The sequence below is a fragment of the Hoplias malabaricus genome, chromosome 3 (genome assembly GCF_029633855.1).
Source record: "Hoplias malabaricus isolate fHopMal1 chromosome 3, fHopMal1.hap1, whole genome shotgun sequence".
NCBI classification, from domain to species: Eukaryota; Metazoa; Chordata; class Actinopteri; order Characiformes; family Erythrinidae; genus Hoplias; species Hoplias malabaricus.
The window spans coordinates 39,054,034-39,072,139 of record NC_089802.1 but is presented as its reverse complement, the minus strand read 5'-3'; the positions used below and the strand labels follow the sequence as shown (position 1 = coordinate 39,072,139).

Below are 18,106 nucleotides of genomic sequence, written 5' to 3'. Positions count from 1 at the left end.
TCACTGCTGTCTAGGAGAAACTCCTTTTTGATTTGTCTTTCCACTGGGAAAATGTATTGTTGAGCCTTCCACCATTTCACACAGCTTCAGTCTCTCTCCAGCATGCTCTGTTCTCCTCACGTCTCCTTCGTGGGTTGGCTGGACGTGTGCTGCGTGGTCTGGCTGCGATGTCTGCATCTGTGCTGAAAATGTACAGACTATTTTAGTCTGGGGTGTAGAGCTGTCTTAGGTGAGGGTGCAGCAAGGCAAATGAATAAGGTACATAACACATGTCAGTAATAATTCCACTGTAAATGTGATTCGTCTCTTTATTTTTAGGGTGACCAGATTTCTGATCCCACTTATTTTATAAAAAATGTACCACACTGCAGCTGTTGAAACACATCTTCACATGTTCTATTCACTGTTGGTTCCACAGATAAAGAATTGCTCCAGAATGTATTATTTTAAAGCTGGCTGATAAAACCACTAGCTCATTTATCCGTGTCGTGAAGAATATGCTAATTAGTTAATGCTGACATCAATGAGCGTGGGTGTTCGCTGTAGAGCAGAGGTTCTCAGCCTTTTCTACTTCATACTGTTTATAGCTAGAAAGTGTAATGGCCCATGAGAAAATAAAACACAGTATTTTATTTTTAAATATTTTTTTGTATTTTATTTCTAAACAGTTGACACTGAAAACAGTATTGGGGCCTGAACAATGACCTAAAAGAAATATTTCTCCATTTCAATTTAATCACAGAAAAAAGTGTAAAGATGTTAAAGGAGTAGACAAATGAGGTGAAACTGATGATGTTTAACACTAGAAGCGCCCATTGGCAGTCGTTTGATCACTGTGATGTCATGCTGCCACCCTGTCTTTACCTGAAAGCGCTAAGCTCCTACATTTTAAAGGTTGTGATTCTCTTTCCTGCCGGTTGGTATAACAAGGAATTTTACATGTCCTGAGGATTATTCCACGGACCACCAGAGTGAGCCTTACAACCCACTGTGGGTCCACAGGCCAAATTGTGTCATTCGATTAGCAATCCCTGTTTGGTATCATCACTATGTGTCGGTGGGTTTTCTCTCTCTCTCTTTCTCTGTCATGAAATATTTGCATGAATGAAAGTTATTTCTGGGTGATTTTTTTCCTGTTGATTTATCTTTCTTGTTGCTTTTGAAATACAGGACAAATACATATTTCAAAAATTAATTGGGACTCTGAAATGAAATTGTCCTTGGGGAAAAAATGGGAAATCTTGTTGAAGTTGTGGTGGTGTCTGGAAATAAAAGACATGCGCATGCGGCTTGGAGTGGGGTGGGGGCTCAAAAATATTCTCCAAAAGGGAGGCATTGCAAAAATTTGTGAACCTCTGTACTAGATGTAAGAGGACTTCATTTGCCAAGATATTTTGTGATAAATTTTTGAAGTGTTATGAAGGACATACTGAGAGAGACTAAGGGAGTACTATGTGTTTGTGGTTTCTTTGTGTATTCTGTTGCACAGGTGGATGAAGAAGCCTCGCTGTGGAGTTCCTGATCATCCTCACATCAGCCGGCGGAGGAGGAATAAACGCTACGCCCTCACCGGACAGAAATGGAGAGACAAAAAAATATCTTACAGGTACAAAACTGTCCATCTCCATAGAGCAGAACTGTCTCGACATGATGCCTGTGAACTGTGAAGTGTCCAGAATGAAGCCAGACAGGAGAATTTTAGCCCGATTCGGTCAACACTGACCATGGAATGAGGCCGAATTTCAGTTTTGTCAGCCGTGGTTTGGCATGTGGATGTACAGAGTGAGGGGAGCCATGTCCAAATAACGTTGTTGGTGGAGCTGGAGCATCTCAGGAGCTGAGTCTCTGACCTCACCATCTCACACACTGCCTCTGCCATGAAACACAAAAACACAAAGTGAACACAGCTGAAAATGATTTTAGACATTGCCAAGGTCAGTCAGAATGTAGCATACCTTCAGTCCTCTTTGCAAACAAATTGAGCAAAACATTGTCATTGTCTTCCAAGCCACCTGCGGATTCTCTGTTCAGCTTCTGTTTCTTGGGTTGGCAGAAGTTGCCAAAGTAGCTGACCTGGCTTTAACTAGGGTTTGAAGAAAATAAGTTTATTTTGCCAACGTAGTTTTTATAGTGAGGCTTTTAGTATCAAACGTAATACATTTATTTGAGTAAATGATTTAGATGTATACTCATAGACAAAGGAAAATGGCAAGAAGTACTTGTTGGAAATAAATGAACCGTTATGTTTTGTGAATGTATTACTGATATATATATATATCAGTGATTAACTTATTAGACTGTAAGGGTTAGTTTTATGGAAAAACAATGTACAATGTAAAGGAAGCGCTAGGACCCTGTTTGGCTGCCTCTAGGCTGGATACAAGATGAGATACAGTTGGGCATTGAGGCACACAGCAGCACATTTGCTCACAAATGCTGCAGCTGGGACTGTAGATCCTGCAGTCTCATAGGTTGCAGATGCTGGCGTCCCAGCTGGTCCCATAAATGCTTGATTGGACCACACCTGTTAGCCTTTACACATCTGCTGGAGATATTGCATGTACTCAAGGGTGCAATTATTCATTTATTCATTTGTTGTCTCTGACCCTTAACCGGGAATCACTGGGCGCAAGGTGGGAACACACCCTGGAGGGGGCATCAGTCCTTCACAGGGCGACACACACACACTCATTCACACCTGTGGACACTTTTGAGTCACAAATCCACCTACCAACGTGTGTTTTTGGAGCGTAGGAGGAAACGCTCACAGACAGTCACCCGGAGCGAAGCTAGAATGCACAACCTCCAGGACCCTGGAGCTGTGACTGTGACACTACCTGCTGCACCACCGTGATGCCCAGTGTGCAATTAAATATTCTTTATTCAGTTGAATTTAAACTCATATCAATGCAGGAATGTTTTAGAGTGCATAGTTTCTCTGGATTTCTGATCCACAGGGTGCAGCTCTGTGGTGAACAGAACGCTTTCCGATCGGCAGAAATGTCCATGTGAGGATGCACAAAGTGAGCACCCACATTGCCTCATGTCATTCAGACTGGTTACGTTCGTCAAATGTGAGCAGATAATTCAGGAGCGCCTGCTGCAGAGAGTGTGCAGCCTGAGCTTTACCAAGCATAAGAATTCTGAGTAGCGTCTGCTCGGATTAAAGGAGTCGACTGTACACAGCTTTACAAATCACACCAGTTCCACTGGCCTTCCATTTCGGGAACGTGTTCTGTTCCCAGGTTTCCTTCTGAATCGAAAAAGTAACTCTATGTAAATGTACGTTTTTTTTTTTTTTTTGTTTTTTTACCTCTATATTCGACTCACGGCTAGTGACTATTCTTCTCCACACGACTCACTTACGCAACGATGCAGAAATACTTGCTGAAGTGCTTCCCTTCAGCAGCAACACATAAATAACCCAGCCTTTTTTGGGACGTTACGGTGAGTGAAATAGAAAGAATGAGAAAAACAATACAGTGGCTGTAGCGACAAACCAATGAAACAAAACAGATGAACAAACTGATAGAAACACTTTAAAATGGCATTGAATTAAACCAGTTGTTTAAAGGTGGATTTTTTTGTTTTGAGAAAGAGAGGGGGAGACAGAGAGAGAGAGAGAGAGAGAGAGAGAGAGAGAGAGGAGTGGGGTCTGTGGTGAGGTGAACTGTACCTTTAACTGCTTTTAGTGTCTGGGAGTTTTTCTGCCTGTTCTATATATAGAGCGTCTGTGTCAGTGAATCTGATGTGATCTTTGAGGACTGTCAGAGAGAGAGAGAGGTTAAGAGACAGGAAGGGTGGAATACAGAGGGAAAACAGAGTAATACTGGTGAGAGACTGAAGACAGCGAGTGTGTATAAGTGATAGAAGGGGTCAGGGGGTTTAATCACCTCCCATCAACTTGCAGAACGGGGTTTAATCACCCCGTGGTGGTTGTGGAGTGAACAGAGTGGGTCTAATCATTCTGGGTAACATGAGGAACAGGCTCAGCAGTCTTTAATCTCATCAAGTTCATTCATTCATCTATTTATTCATTTTCTTTAACCACCTCATCCTGTTCGGGGTCGCTGTATCTCGTTAAGTTCACTAGTTGTGCTGTTTTTTTCTGCTCTTCCTATCAGCGCCTGACGTCAACAAACACAGAAATCAAGATTTTTGCAGTGGATGTTTCTGACTTATCAGACAGCCCGCTTGTTAATTGTGTCACCACATGTGATGCCACTTGTGACGTTTCAGTTTTTGAGTCCATTCAGTTTCCAGTCAAGTTCAGAAAAGGGAATAAATTAAACATAAAAACAAGTAAATATGTGTCTTTGGCAAGGTCTGAAAAGTCGCTAAATCTGGCCACATTGAACAGCGATTTGGACTTGGACGTGATGTTTCATAAGGTCCATACGTCATGACTTAACAAGCTAATACAAACACAAGGGCGTGACTGTCTTACTATCAGCCAATAAAAACACAAGGGCGTGACAAGGAGAGCCAATAAAGACAGAGGCATTGCCTTTCTGTGAGCAATTAAAAATATGATGGAGCTTCTCTTTCTTCCTGTGAACCAATAGAATAACAGGGGCATTTCTATTTCAGTTCAATTAAATTCAGTTCAGGGCGCCACAGTGGTGCAGCAGGTAGTGACTCTGTCATAGCTCACAGTAACTGTCTGTGAGGAGTGTGGTGTGTCCTCCCTGTGTCTGCCTGGGTTTCATCCGGGTGACTGTCTGTGAGGAGTGTGGTGTGTTCTCTCTGTGTCTGCATCGGTTTCCTCCGGGTGACTGTGAGGAGCATGGTGTGTTCTCCCTGTGTCTGCATGGATTTCCTCCGGGTGTCTGTGAGGAGTGTGGTGTGTTCTCCCTGTGTCTGCGTGGGTTTCCTCTGGGTGACTGTCTGTGAGGAGTGCGGTGTGTTCTCCCTGTGTCTGTGTGGGTTTCCTCCGGGTGTCTGTGAGGAGTGTGGTGTGTTCTCCCTGTGTCTGCATGGGTTTCCTCCAGGTGACTGTCTCCATATATTGTATGATAAGTTGATACTGTAATTACTTTTTCCACTCGTGCCTTCGTCTCTTTTGGGACTGGGTTCGTAAACTGAGCTCAGTATTAGACACGAGTTTGGGCTGGAGTTTGTGCGAGTGAGTTTTCACACCTCAGGCTCTTTGGCTGTGAACTGAGCCATCTGCCTCTGAACTGCCTTCGCCTTGTTTGCCTTTTTGCCCCATATATTTCACAAACACGTTTATGCAGATGAGTTTATTATGTAACACACAAACACTTTGTACACACTTGCTTATTTGCTGGAGACCTCGTGAACCATCAGCTTGTCGAACATTTATGGACGAATGCTAATATTTTCTCATGTTCCTTCACAAAACGATGAGTACCTACAACATAACCTAGAAATAGCCCCTCAGTATTTTGTGAGCTGACCTTTACTGACCCAAGCAAAGACAAAAAAACATGGTGTTAATTACTTCATTAACACACAGCAGGCTCAGTCTCACAGACTCCGGCTGTTTTAGGGTTAATCGAGGATCCTTTGTGTGTGTGTGTGTGTGTGTGTGTGTGTGTGTGTGTGTGTGTGTGTGTGTAGTGACTAATCAGAAGTTGACTTCTTATTTGTAGTTGTTCCACAGTAAAGTTGTAGTCATTTCAATGCTTTAAAAGTAACTGCAAAAATCATTCATTCACCTGTAAGAATGTCATCCTCTTCAGGGTCGTGGTGGGTTTAGAGCCTACACAAGAATCAGCAACACACCCAGGACACAGCATCACACATTCACACACACATTCACTCACACACTCAAACCTGGAGACAATTTCACACATTCACCTAGTCACTCACACACTCATATTAATGTAGGTCATTTTTTATCCCTGGTTTCTTTATAGTCCCTGAATGAAGCAGTTTATGTTCCATAGAGTGGGTCCCTCACGAGTTTTTGACACATCTAGGCCACTAGGTGTCAGTGTAACCACAGTGTTTCATAACGTAATGAAAAATCACTGGTGAAAATGACAGCTTGATTTTCAGTAATTTGTTTGTTTTTCTTCCACAATTCTCCGCAGCATACACAACTTCACCCCGAAGGTGGGGGAGAAGGACACGCAGAGGGCAATCCGGCAGGCCTTCGACGTCTGGCAGGCCGTGACCCCGCTGACCTTTCAGGAGGTGGCCTACTCCGAGATTAAGAAGGAGGGCAAGGAGGCAGACATCATGATCTTCTTCGCCTCTGGTTTCCATGGTGACAGTTCTCCCTTCGATGGAGAGGGAGGTTTTTTGGCCCACGCCTATTTCCCCGGTCCAGGAATCGGAGGAGACACACACTTCGACTCGGACGAGCCCTGGACGCTCGGGAACGCCAACCACGATGGTACGAATGCCTACAGTCACTCGATTACCACAGAAAGTTAGTACAATACACAGACCACAAGTTCATAGGCTCCTGCTCCTCTGAGGTTTCTTCTGAGGGGGGTTTATCAGGAGTGTGTTTCTCTGCCGCTGCAGTAACAATAGCTGCCCCTCTGGGACAGCTTTATATTAGACGCAGAAAATTTATTTGAAAAATATATGGTATTCGGCTGCGAGGGCATTTGCAAGGACATGGTTTCATTGGTCCACAACTCAGTGCCAGGGGATTTATACAGATAAAAAAAACACATAACAAACTTTTTATTGTCATTGTACAGCCTGCAAAAAGATCATGCCTCAACATTTAACCCATTCACCACATTCAACATGATCATCTGCAGCATTTTATATTGTCCATGAGGGTGTTGTGGCCAGAAGACCAGACTAACAGAACGGTAATTATATGTTTTTGTTTTAAAATTGGGAAAATTGATTGCGGGATACGACAGGAAAAAGCGGGAAAATTCTCCATCTGCGTTTTTGCTGGGGCTGTGATCAGACTCGAGGCATGTTCACATTTAGGCTACTCATTCCACTGTTCTCACTGTTCACAAGCTCTGCAGGATGACTCTGGAACCACACTCTGAAATACTCCAATTTTTACTCACAGAACTCTGCATCATTTCCACATGTGTATTAAGTTTCACTCTGATCTGAGCGTGTTGTAAACAGTGGATAAACCATGACTCTGTCCTGACTTTTATCTTTGTCTATCCATTCATTTATCTCTGGCGCTGAATTCACACAGCACTGGAACAGAGCCCCCACAGCGCCCCATGCTGATGACAAACCCTTGGGTCCCATCAAAACTGGTGGAAATTAGTTCTTTTGGTAGAAATGTAGCAACAGAGGCAGTGGCTACAAATCCTCTCTCTCTCTCTCTCTTTGAGTTGGATGAAGCTTAATGTGGTTCTGACCCAGGTGTTCTTCAGCTCTTACTTGTGATCTCCTGCAGGTAATGACCTGTTCCTGGTGGCGGTTCATGAGCTGGGTCATGCGCTGGGTTTGGAGCATTCAAACGACCCCAGTGCGATCATGGCTCCTTTCTATCAGTACATGGAGACTCACAACTTCAAACTGCCCCTGGACGACCTTCAGGGCATTCAGAAAATTTATGGTATGGATATTACCATCTGTTCTACTTCCGTTCTTCTATGCAATGCAGAATTTTCAGTGTAAATTTACCGATCCTTGATGAATCACCTTAACTGCAGTTTAGTCTAAGACTAGGCTTAATCCAAGCCCAGGAAATTGATCCATGATGAATCACCTTTGGAACTGCAGTTTAGTCTAAGACCTGGCTTAATCCCAGCCCAGGAAACTGATCCATGGTGAATCACCTTTGGAACTGCAGTTTAGTCTAAGACTAAGCTTAATCCCAGCCCAGGAAATTGATCCATGATGAACCACCTTTGGAACTGCGGTTTAGTCTAAGACTAGGCTTAATCCCAGCCCAGAAAACTGATCCAAGATGAATCACCTTTGGAACTGCGGTTTAGTCTAAGACTAGGCTTAATCCCAGCCCAGGAAACTGATCCATGGTGAATCACCATTGGAACAGCAGTTTAGTCTAAGACTAAGCCTAATCCCAGCCCAGGAAATTGATCCATGATGAACCACCTTTGGAACTGCAGTTTAGTCTAAGATTAGGCTTAATCCCAGCCCAGAAAACTGATCCAAGATGAATCACCTTTGGAACTGCAGTTTAGTCTAAGACTAGGCTTAATCCCAGCCCAGGAAACTGTTCCATGATGAATCACCTTTGGAACTGGAGCTTAGTCTAAACTAGGCTTAATCCCAGCCCAGGAAACTGATCCTTGATGAATCACTTTAACTGCAGTTTAGTCTAAGACTAGGCTTAATCCAAGCCCAGGAAACTGATCCATGGTGAATCACCTTTGGAACTGCAGTTTAGTCTAAGACCTGGCTTAATCCCAGCCCAGGAAACTGATCCAAGATGAATCACCTTTGGAACTGCAGTGTAGTCTAAGACTAGGCTTAATCCCTGCCCAGGAAACTGATCCATGATGAATCACCTTTGGAACTGCAGTTTAGTCTAAGACTAGGCTTAATCCCAGCCCAGGAAACTGATACATGATGAATCACCTTTGGAACTGCGGTTTAGTCTAAGACCTGGCTTAATTCCAGCCCAGAAAACTGATCCATGGTGAATCACCATTGGAACTGCAGTTTAGTCTAAGACTAGGCTTAATCCCAGCCCAGGAAACTGATCCATGATGAATCACTTTTGGAACTGCAGTATAGTCTAAGACTAGGCTCCCTCTGTGTTCTCCCAAACCAGTATTAAACCTAGTCCTGGACTATATCCTTTTTTCAATGGAAAATCACAATTAAAAAGCTGTGTAGTCCAGATAAGGAAACCATCCCATAGTGAATCATCACTGAAACAGCAGTTCAGTCTAAGACTAGGCTTAATCCCAGCCCAGGAAACTGATCCATGATGAATCACCTTTGAAACTGCAGTTTAGTCTAAGACTAGGCTTAATCCCAGCCCAGGAAACTGATACATGATGAATCACCTTTGGAACTGCGGTTTAGCCTAAGACCTGGCTTAATCCCAGCCCAGGAAACTGATCCATGGTGAATCACCATTGGAACTGCAGTTTAGTCTAAGACTAGGCTTAATCCCAGCCCAGGAAACTAATCCATGATGAATCACCTTTGGAACTGCAGTGTAGTCTAAGACTAGGCTTAATCCCAGCCGAGAAAACTGATCCAAGATGTATCACCTTTGGAACTGCAGTTTAGTCTAAGACTAGGCTTAATCCCAGCCCAGGAAATTGATCCATGATGAATCACCTTTAGAACTGCAGTTTAGTCTAAGACTAGGCTCCCTCTGTGTTCTCCCAAACCAGTATTAAACCTAGTCCTGGACTATATCCTTTTTTCAATGGAAAATCACAATTAAAAAGCTGTGTAGCCCAGATAAGGAAACCATCCCATAGTGAATCATCACTGAAACAGCAGTTCAGTCTAAAACTAAAATTAATCCTATCCAGGAAGCTGACTCATGGTGAATCACCACTGAAACAGCAGTTTAGTCTAAAACTAGTCTTAATCCCAGTCTAGGATCCAGACTCAGAGTGAATCACCACTGAAATTGCAGTTTAAGCCTAGTCTTAATCCCAGTCCAGGAAAGCGCCTCCTACAGCAGTAAACTGAGCCCGTCTTTCTGCAGGTGTCCCGACGGCAATGTTGGAGCCGACCCGTCCTCTCCCGACTCTCCCTCCTCGCCGGACTCACTCTGGAGCGGAGCGGAAACACGAGCGCCAGTCACGACCCCCCCGGCCCGCAGGGGACCGGCCCTCTGCCCCTGGCTTTGGAAAACCACACATCTGCGACGGAAATTTCAACACCGTGGCTTTCTTCAGAAGGGAGATGTTCGTCTTCAAGGTCAGCTTTACTTTTAGCTTAGTGTTCACTGTAAACACTGACCTCACTTTTAGACAGTAATAGCTTCACCATTTAAGGAGGAAGGGTCTCCTTGGAAAGGAAAATCTCAAACAGAAGTGTGGGTGTAGGAATGCCATTTCCTCACCTTTTAAGGTGTAATGGAAAATCTGAATTAGGAGTGTAGCTGCACATCATTTAAGGTGGATTAGACTTAAATAAGAAGCATAGGCCTCTGTATCTAACTGCATTTTAAGGTGGAAGGGAAAATCTGACCCAGAATTACACATGCTGGATGCAGATATGCACGGTGGAATAGATTATCTGAGTAAGAAGCATAGACCTCAGTATGTAACTGCTACACCATTTAAAGTGGAATGGAAAATCTGAATTAGGAGTGGAGACACTGGAATGCACCTTCTGCACCATTTAAGATGGAATTGAAAATCTGAGGAAGTAGCATAGGTACCAGAATGCAGCAGCTGCACCATTTAAGGTGCAATGGAAAATTCAAACCTATGCACACGTTAGCCTCATTAAAATTAACCTAGAACGAGCGATTTTTGTTATTGAGAATGTTTGATTATGTAGCACATACTTTGGCCCAAACGATACTGTAATAATTTATTGTCCCATTTAAAAAATAAATAAAATTCTGGCAAATTTGTCAGGAAATTGGGTTTAAGTTTTTATTTTAGTGCAACATTGATGAACATATCAGAAAGTGAGAAAAACAGATTTGGTTCCTGAAGATGCCACTGTGTACATTCATATATATATATATATATATATATATATATATATATATATATATATATATATATATATATATATATATATATACACAGGGGTTGGACAATGAAAGTGAAACACCTGGTTTTAGACCACAATGATTTATTAGTATGGTGTAGGGCCTCCTTTTGCAGTGAATACAGTGTCAGTTCGTCTTGGGAATGACATATACAAGTCCTGCACAGTGGTCAGAGGGATTTTAAGCCATTCTTCTTGCAGGATAGTGGCCAGGTCACTACGTGATGCTGGTGGAGGAAAACGTTTCCTGACTCGCTCCTCCAAAACACCTCAAAGTGGCTCAATAATATTTAGATCTGGTGACTGTGCAGGCCATGGGAGATGTTCAGCTTCACTTTCATGTTCATCAAACCAATCTTTCACCAGTCTTGCTGTGTGTATTGGTGCATTGTCGTCCTGATACATGGCACCGCCTTCAGGACACAATGTTTGAACCATTGGATGCACTTGGTCTTACTGGTGCAATGAGCAATTAATGAAGATTGGCCTCCAGGCTGCTCCAATTTAACCATGAAACCTCCCACACTAAAATGACAGGTGTTTCACTTTCATTGTCCAACCCCTATATATATGCTCTATTTTGTGTCTGAAAGTAAACAGAGTGTTTATTTAATAGAGTTAACGGTTCCATTTGAGGATGCAGTAGATGAAGCATTTGAAAGAAAGAAGCTGAAGTACGCAGACCTAGCGACTGAGGAGAGGGAACGCAGGTGGCAGGCACATGTAAGCCCAGTGGATATAGGTGTTAGGGGATTTGTAGCCAAGTCGGCCACATCCCTGCTGGTGCAGTTCAGCATCAGGGGCCGGAAATTAAAGGCAGCTGTGAAGGAGTTATCAGTAACAGCTGAAAGGTCTAGTTAGTGGGTTGTGGATAAGGAGAGCACAGATTACTTGGGGAAATGCACTGTAGAGATGCTGATGTGGTGGTTGGTGATGTAGCATGTAAAGATCACATGGAACTGGTGGCACTGAGCATGCATTAATAGTGCCAGTGGGGCTAGGTACAGCCTTAGTCACCAAAGAGGGTACTGTGTGGATTTACAGTTGTTTTTGGTAAAGGGTAAAGAACTGTAAAGCGAACTTGGAGGGGAGTGGGTCTGAGACGCCACACTTCACTGTTGAGTCTTCTGGAGGCGTTGTGGGATTAATTCAGTGAAACACTGATCGGATCATAAACGGCCACAGCATTCTTAGTGTTGAGGTGCAGGATTCTACAGAAATTCTGGTGGCTGCAGGTAGGAAGAGAGTGGGGTGGGCCCTATGTGAAGCTTTAATGGATTTGCACAGGATATTTTACATCTTATCTTGTGTATGATTATAAGTGTGTGTGTGTGTGTGTGTGTGTGTGTGTTACACATAGATTAATGAGTTCTGAAGTTTCCGATGGTGTTTTAAAAGTCTGGAAAGGTCATTCTCAATCTGATGGGATAGTTTTCGACAGTCTGACCATCTGATCACATCCAATCTCATCACTCCTCCATTTGTGCTCCGAAACTCACTCAGACACAGCGCAGAAAAATACATCAAAACCAGTTCCATCCACAAAGGACAGCGCTGTGGACAGAAACACTTCTCAAACGAACATTGTGTAAAGGCTAGGAATCACACACATCAGCATCGTGAAGCCAGTTTAGCTGCAGAAAGAAGCATTAAATATTGCTTTATCATTACAGTGTGTTATTATCACTCCAGAAATTCTTAAAGAAATAATTTAATGATATATTTAGTGTCTGGGTTATTATCATGAACCTCTGATGGTGCTGGCCATTACAGAACAGAGCAAAAAGAGGCTAATGAAGTATCCAGAGCAACAGCGGGACTACACAGTGCTCCCATGGAGCTGAAAGAATGGACAGTGAGTGGAGAAACAAGGAGGTGGTTTTAATGTTTTGACTGACTGGTGTGTTTGTTTTGTCTCTTGTTTTCCCGTAGGACCGGTGGTTCTGGCGTCTGCGTAATAATAAAGTTCAGGAGGGCTACCCGATGCTGATCGACCAGTTCTGGAAGGGTCTCCCTCCTCGCATCGATGCGGCTTATGAGAGATCCGACGGGAAATTCGTCTTCTTTAAAGGTACCAGCAGATGACTTGGTAATCTCACCCTGAAACAAAGGGTATAATCCCTTCTTTCCTGCAGTAATGGCTCCAGCTTTTCTGGGAAGGCTTTAGATGTGATGTTGGAACATTGCTGTGAGGCTCCGATCGCAACTGGTAAACACCAGCGAGGTCAGGTCTTAATGCTGAATGATTACTTCTGGATCCCAGAGGTTTTGGAATGAGCTCTTTCACTCCAGAGGGATAGTCCAGTTTGTGTCAAAATATTCACCATAACATTAAAAACCAAAGCTAAAACCAGGCTAAACCAAACTATGATAAAAACTATGTCAAGGAAGTGTCCACAGGTGTGAGTGTGTGTCGCCCTGCGAAGGACTGGGGCCCCCTCCAGGGTGAGTTCCCACTTTGTGCCCCAGTGATTGCTGTAGGGATGATCCGATACCAGATATTTAAGTCGGTACCAATACCACTAAAATTCCACGATTCTCAAAACCAATTTCAATACCACGACAAAAAAATAAATCAACCAAACAAATGCTTGTCAACATTAATGCTTTTATTCAAAAAATATATTTAAAAAAAAGGTGAAGTTTAGTTAATAATTTGTATTTTATTTTTCTTCGTTTGTTTTGTTTACTGTTGTTTCTAACCTAGTGCTCTAACCCTTTAAATGCCAGACGTGTTGGAAGGTGGGAGCTTCACTCTGATTGGCTGCAGAGCGAGACAGCCTCTCAGACCCCTCCTGTATTTAAACGTTCTCAGGGGGAGAAAGGCAGCAAGGGAAAGAAATCTGAGATTGAAAACATGTTTACTTTCTTGATTATTGTTTGTGGAGCTTGTGGCCACCAAATAAAAGCGATGGAAACACTTAAATTTAGGAAAAGTCTAAGGTAAGCGCTGGTACGCTCTGTGTTTGAGTCGCTTCATGACGTAGTGTTTTTGTTTAGTCGTTGGACTCAAACGTTACATATTTCCATATGTGTATATATGCCAATGCCATTTCTCGTGTTGGTGTGGTTTTAGCGTTCTCAGATTATTTATGGTGACCTCCTGTGGTCTGGGGGATCAGTAGAGCCTTCGGTAGCTCCGGTACCACAGGACACAAGAACCGTATCGAATCCAGAATTTTGGTATTGACTTGGTACCAAAGAATCGGTTCTTATGACTGAATCCAGGTAGGCTCTGGACCCACCACGACCCTGAACCCCACAAACACTTACAGACAATAAACATATGAATGAATGTACAGCTAATGTTCCGGCAACAGCCATTGGTTGTTAGCCGATACATCGAGCACATATCAGATTATCCAATCAGCTGCGAGGACCGTGATTACTGTTTTATCCAATAGTTGCATCTCTGGAAAGACGGTTTATTGAGGATGGGGACAATTAGGAGTCCCGAGGTGACACCTATGGGAGAATGAGCTAGACACTGGTCTCACGCCCTGACTCTGTACCTGTCCCTGCACTCAGACCTCAGGATCCATGCAGACCACAGGGACAGCGCCCCCTGTTGGACCCACTAACGCCACCTCTAGCAGCCACCCAAGCTTTCCTCGGAGAAGGTCTCCCGTCTCAGGGGTCCTAAACAGGAGCTGAAAATGGTGTCAGATGTGAGTGTGTGTTAAGGACTGATCGCAGAAACACAGAGGCTGTTTTCTGAAGGCCCGTGGCCTAGGTCTGGTTCATCTGGCCCCCAGTGGGAGAAGGTGCCCCAATCCCTCAGTTACATTTTGAAAACTGTGTCAGTGTCCAAATACTTCTGGACCAGAGCGTATAGCGGACCCTGAAGTCCTATAAATAGAAATCCTGCTCCCAGATAATATGGATGAGTCTAATCTCATATAAGCTCAGTATTGATTCTTCTCTCCCTCCGTGGCACAAATCTGTCCATCTCTTAGTTTCTTTAGAAAGATGCTAATCTGTATCTCACACATTTTTCTCCTGGGTCCTTCCCTTAACCCCTGTTTTTATACGTACTTTATTCTCTCAGTGTGTGTGTGTGTGTGTGTGAGAGAGAGAGATAGATAGAGAGAGAGAGTCAAAAATGGACAGACTTTTATGTCTTTGAGGGTTCATTAAGAGGTAATCAGGCAGGACACCTGTAGACAGTAGAATTTTCTTCAGTGTTGATAAATACAGAGGTATGTGAGCAGTGTGTGATGATTCTTCTGTGGCTCTGGGCTGAAGCAGACGCTCAGGAGAAGTGCTAATGGCGCTAATAGTAGCTTCACATCTGTTCAGCAGTAATCAGCTTAGTTCTCAGTGTTTTACATTTCATTCCTCTTTTCTCCCTCGCTGTGAAACAAGTTACGGACTCTGATTCGTATCCGTGTAATTCCCGGATCCTCTCCTTCTCTTCCGTCTTTCGGGGGAAATCCATCAATGTTCCCGTGAAATTTCTACACAAGTCAATCACTGAGATGTAAACAGAGCCATTCAGGGCTTTCTTCTGTAGAGTCAGATTTCTTTAGAGCGGTGGTGAATGGAACAAGACGTTTCCAACGCACACCCAGCCTTTAATCTCCTCTGCGCTACACACACTGCACACAGCTACTACACACACACCCAGCCTTTAATCTCCTCTCTGCTACACACACTACTACACACACACCATCACACTACACACACAGCTACTACACACACACCATCACACTACACACACACCATCACACTACACACACCATCACACTATACACAGCTAATACACACACTACACACAGCTACTACACACACACCATCACACTACACACACAGCTACTACACACACACCATCACACTACACACACAGCTACTACACACACACCATCACACTACACACACAGCTACTACACACACACCATCACACTACACACAGCTACTACACATACATCACACTACACACAGCTACTACACATACATCACACTACACACACAGCTACTACACATACATCACACTACACACACAGCTACTACACACACACCATCACACTACACACAGCAACAATACATGTGTGTTTCTTTAGTTACAAAGCTTTGCTGCTAGCATTAGCCTCTAGCCTGATTAATCAGCTCCATGGCAACAGTGGAAGATAATAATACTATGTAGTGTGGGTAAACATATAAAATCCATTTTGCATACATTTTAAAAATATAATTAACATGATTTCTTTTAGAGTTTAGGACTTACTCGACATCACGGAGTGTGGCCAAAGTAAATCACATAAGACTATTGTTAGCACACAGATTAAACCAGCGTTTAGACCAAAAAACACTCACAAAACTCTCACAAAACAATGTCTCAGGCATCAGACAGCGTATTTATAACCATTTCTGTGAAGTAGCTTCTAAGTATTAGACTCTTCAGAAGTCTGGTTCCCATCACCACCACTCTGAGTCACTTCCAACCTCTGGGAAGGGTGTAATCGTGCAGGATCTTTGAATAATTAAAGGAATCCCCCGTTCTAACCCTGTCTCTGATGTGATTTCTCCATAGGTGATAAGTACTGGGTGTTTAAGGAGGTGACGGCTGAGCCGGGGTATCCCCACAGTCTGGTGGATCTGGGGAACTTCTTGCCTCGTGATGGTATAGACGCGGCTCTGCGCTGGGAGCCTGTGGGGAAGACGTATTTCTTTAAAGGAGATCAGTACTGGCGCTATAACGAGGAGAAGAGGACGGCTGACCCGGGATACCCCAAACCCATCAGCGTCTGGAAGGGCATCCCAGAGTCACCACAGGGAGCTTTCGTCAGCCGAGAAGGATGTGAGTCACTTACAGTCTGTCCTGAGAATTATGGCTAATGGCAGATATTCATTCAAGAGGCTACAGTGCACTACACCTACATCAGTGTTTCATCACAGCAGACATAAACTTACCAAACATTTATAAAGGTTTATTCCATCAAGTGACATTGTTATTTATACTTTATAATGTGGAACTTACTAAAATAGCCAGTGTCATTGTACATTGTACAATGAATTGTTTTAATCCACACACACACACACACCATCCCATGGCAGCCATCCCATCATCTGGGGTGACATCTTGCAATAACATCTCTGATCAATGTTTTACAAAGACACAAAGTGCTACAGATGTGAAGCACAACAGCACCCCCTTCAGGAGTAAGTGTAATTCCTAAATGTGAGTTAGTATATGAGAAAGTGTTTTTTGAGCTCAATTCCTAAACCATGTGTGTGTGTGAATTATAAGGCTGTTTTATGAGATGTTTCACCCTCCAAAAAATAATGACTCAATTGTTGTTATTTGAGTTGTTTTATAGTGTAGTATAATATACACTATATAGTATATGCCATTTGTATACATTAAACAATTAATTATATTGCAACTGTTTTAAATGAAAATATATTTTCCTCGCTCACATAGATGTTATATGTTAAAGGGGACTGATTATGAAGAAATCAATTGTTCAGTGCATGTGGACATTAATTTGTGAATCTGGAGCCCACCAACGCACACACAGTGAAGCAAGACACAACCAGGCAGTTTTCTGCGATTTGCCTAAGTCTGAAAACATAGGATAAAATGAGCCGTTCTGGTTCTGCTCCGCTTCTGACATCAACTGCAGAGACTTTTTGCCTTAAGTGTGTTTTTGAGTTCACCTGCTGTGTACATGCAACCTTTGTTAAAGGGGACATATTATGAAGAAATCACTTGTTCGGTTCATGTGAACAGTAATGTGTGAGTCTGGAGCCCACCAACCCACACACTGTGACACAAGACCCCCCAGTCAGATTTCTGTACGCTGCCTGAGTCAGAAACACGGGATAAATTGAGTTGTTCTGATTCTGCTCCGCTTCTGACGCCAAGTGCAGGGACTAAAATGACCCCGCCCCCTCATCAGTCACAGCGCTGGACCCGTGTTTATGTGAGAGCGCAAAGACGAGGTTAAACTCAGCAAAGCAGACACAACGTGCACGGAGAAATAAGAGCACTGAGTAAAAACGGAGAAGAAAGAGAACAGAGCGAAAACGACTAAAAACCAGAGCTTTTGCTTCTTGCTCCCTTTTGCTTTCTGGCTCCTACAGAGAACCTTCTGCACTTGGGTCCACCACATCACCCTCCCTGTCACGTTACAGTTATCACAAATATTAAAAAAGCTAGAACACTCCACGGCCAATCAGATTGTGTGGTCCGATCTGTGGTCGAAAAGTACAAGAATCCAGAGAGCAGCCTGTGCACTACACAATCATTATATTGATTTCCAGCCAAGGTTCAAATATATGAACCCAAAGTGGGTCACCACATGGAAGAATAATTGCAACAAACTGCACCACACTGCAGCCATCAATCCCAGCCCTGTACAGATTGCTGTCATTATGTATGTAGTTATTTAATCACTCAGTATTGTGCAGTGAGGGGAGAGCTCTGTGGAGGAGTCTCTAGTGCTGTGATCATCATCACAGCCATTACAGTAAAGCATTATTC

General features: G+C 43.4%; 1 protein-coding gene across 1 annotated transcript in view; it reads left to right on the top strand.

The window, feature by feature from the left end:
- mmp24 (matrix metallopeptidase 24) overlaps nucleotides 1-18,106 on the top strand; it is a 46,252-nt gene that overhangs the window by 19,221 nt on the left and 8,925 nt on the right. The window contains exons 3-8 of the mRNA XM_066664533.1: nucleotides 1,490-1,606; nucleotides 6,060-6,364; nucleotides 7,358-7,519; nucleotides 9,602-9,816; nucleotides 12,556-12,694; nucleotides 16,154-16,420. Coding sequence (XP_066520630.1) covers nucleotides 1,490-1,606; nucleotides 6,060-6,364; nucleotides 7,358-7,519; nucleotides 9,602-9,816; nucleotides 12,556-12,694; nucleotides 16,154-16,420 — 1,205 coding nt within the window. The remainder of the gene's footprint in view (nucleotides 1-1,489; nucleotides 1,607-6,059; nucleotides 6,365-7,357; nucleotides 7,520-9,601; nucleotides 9,817-12,555; nucleotides 12,695-16,153; nucleotides 16,421-18,106) is intronic.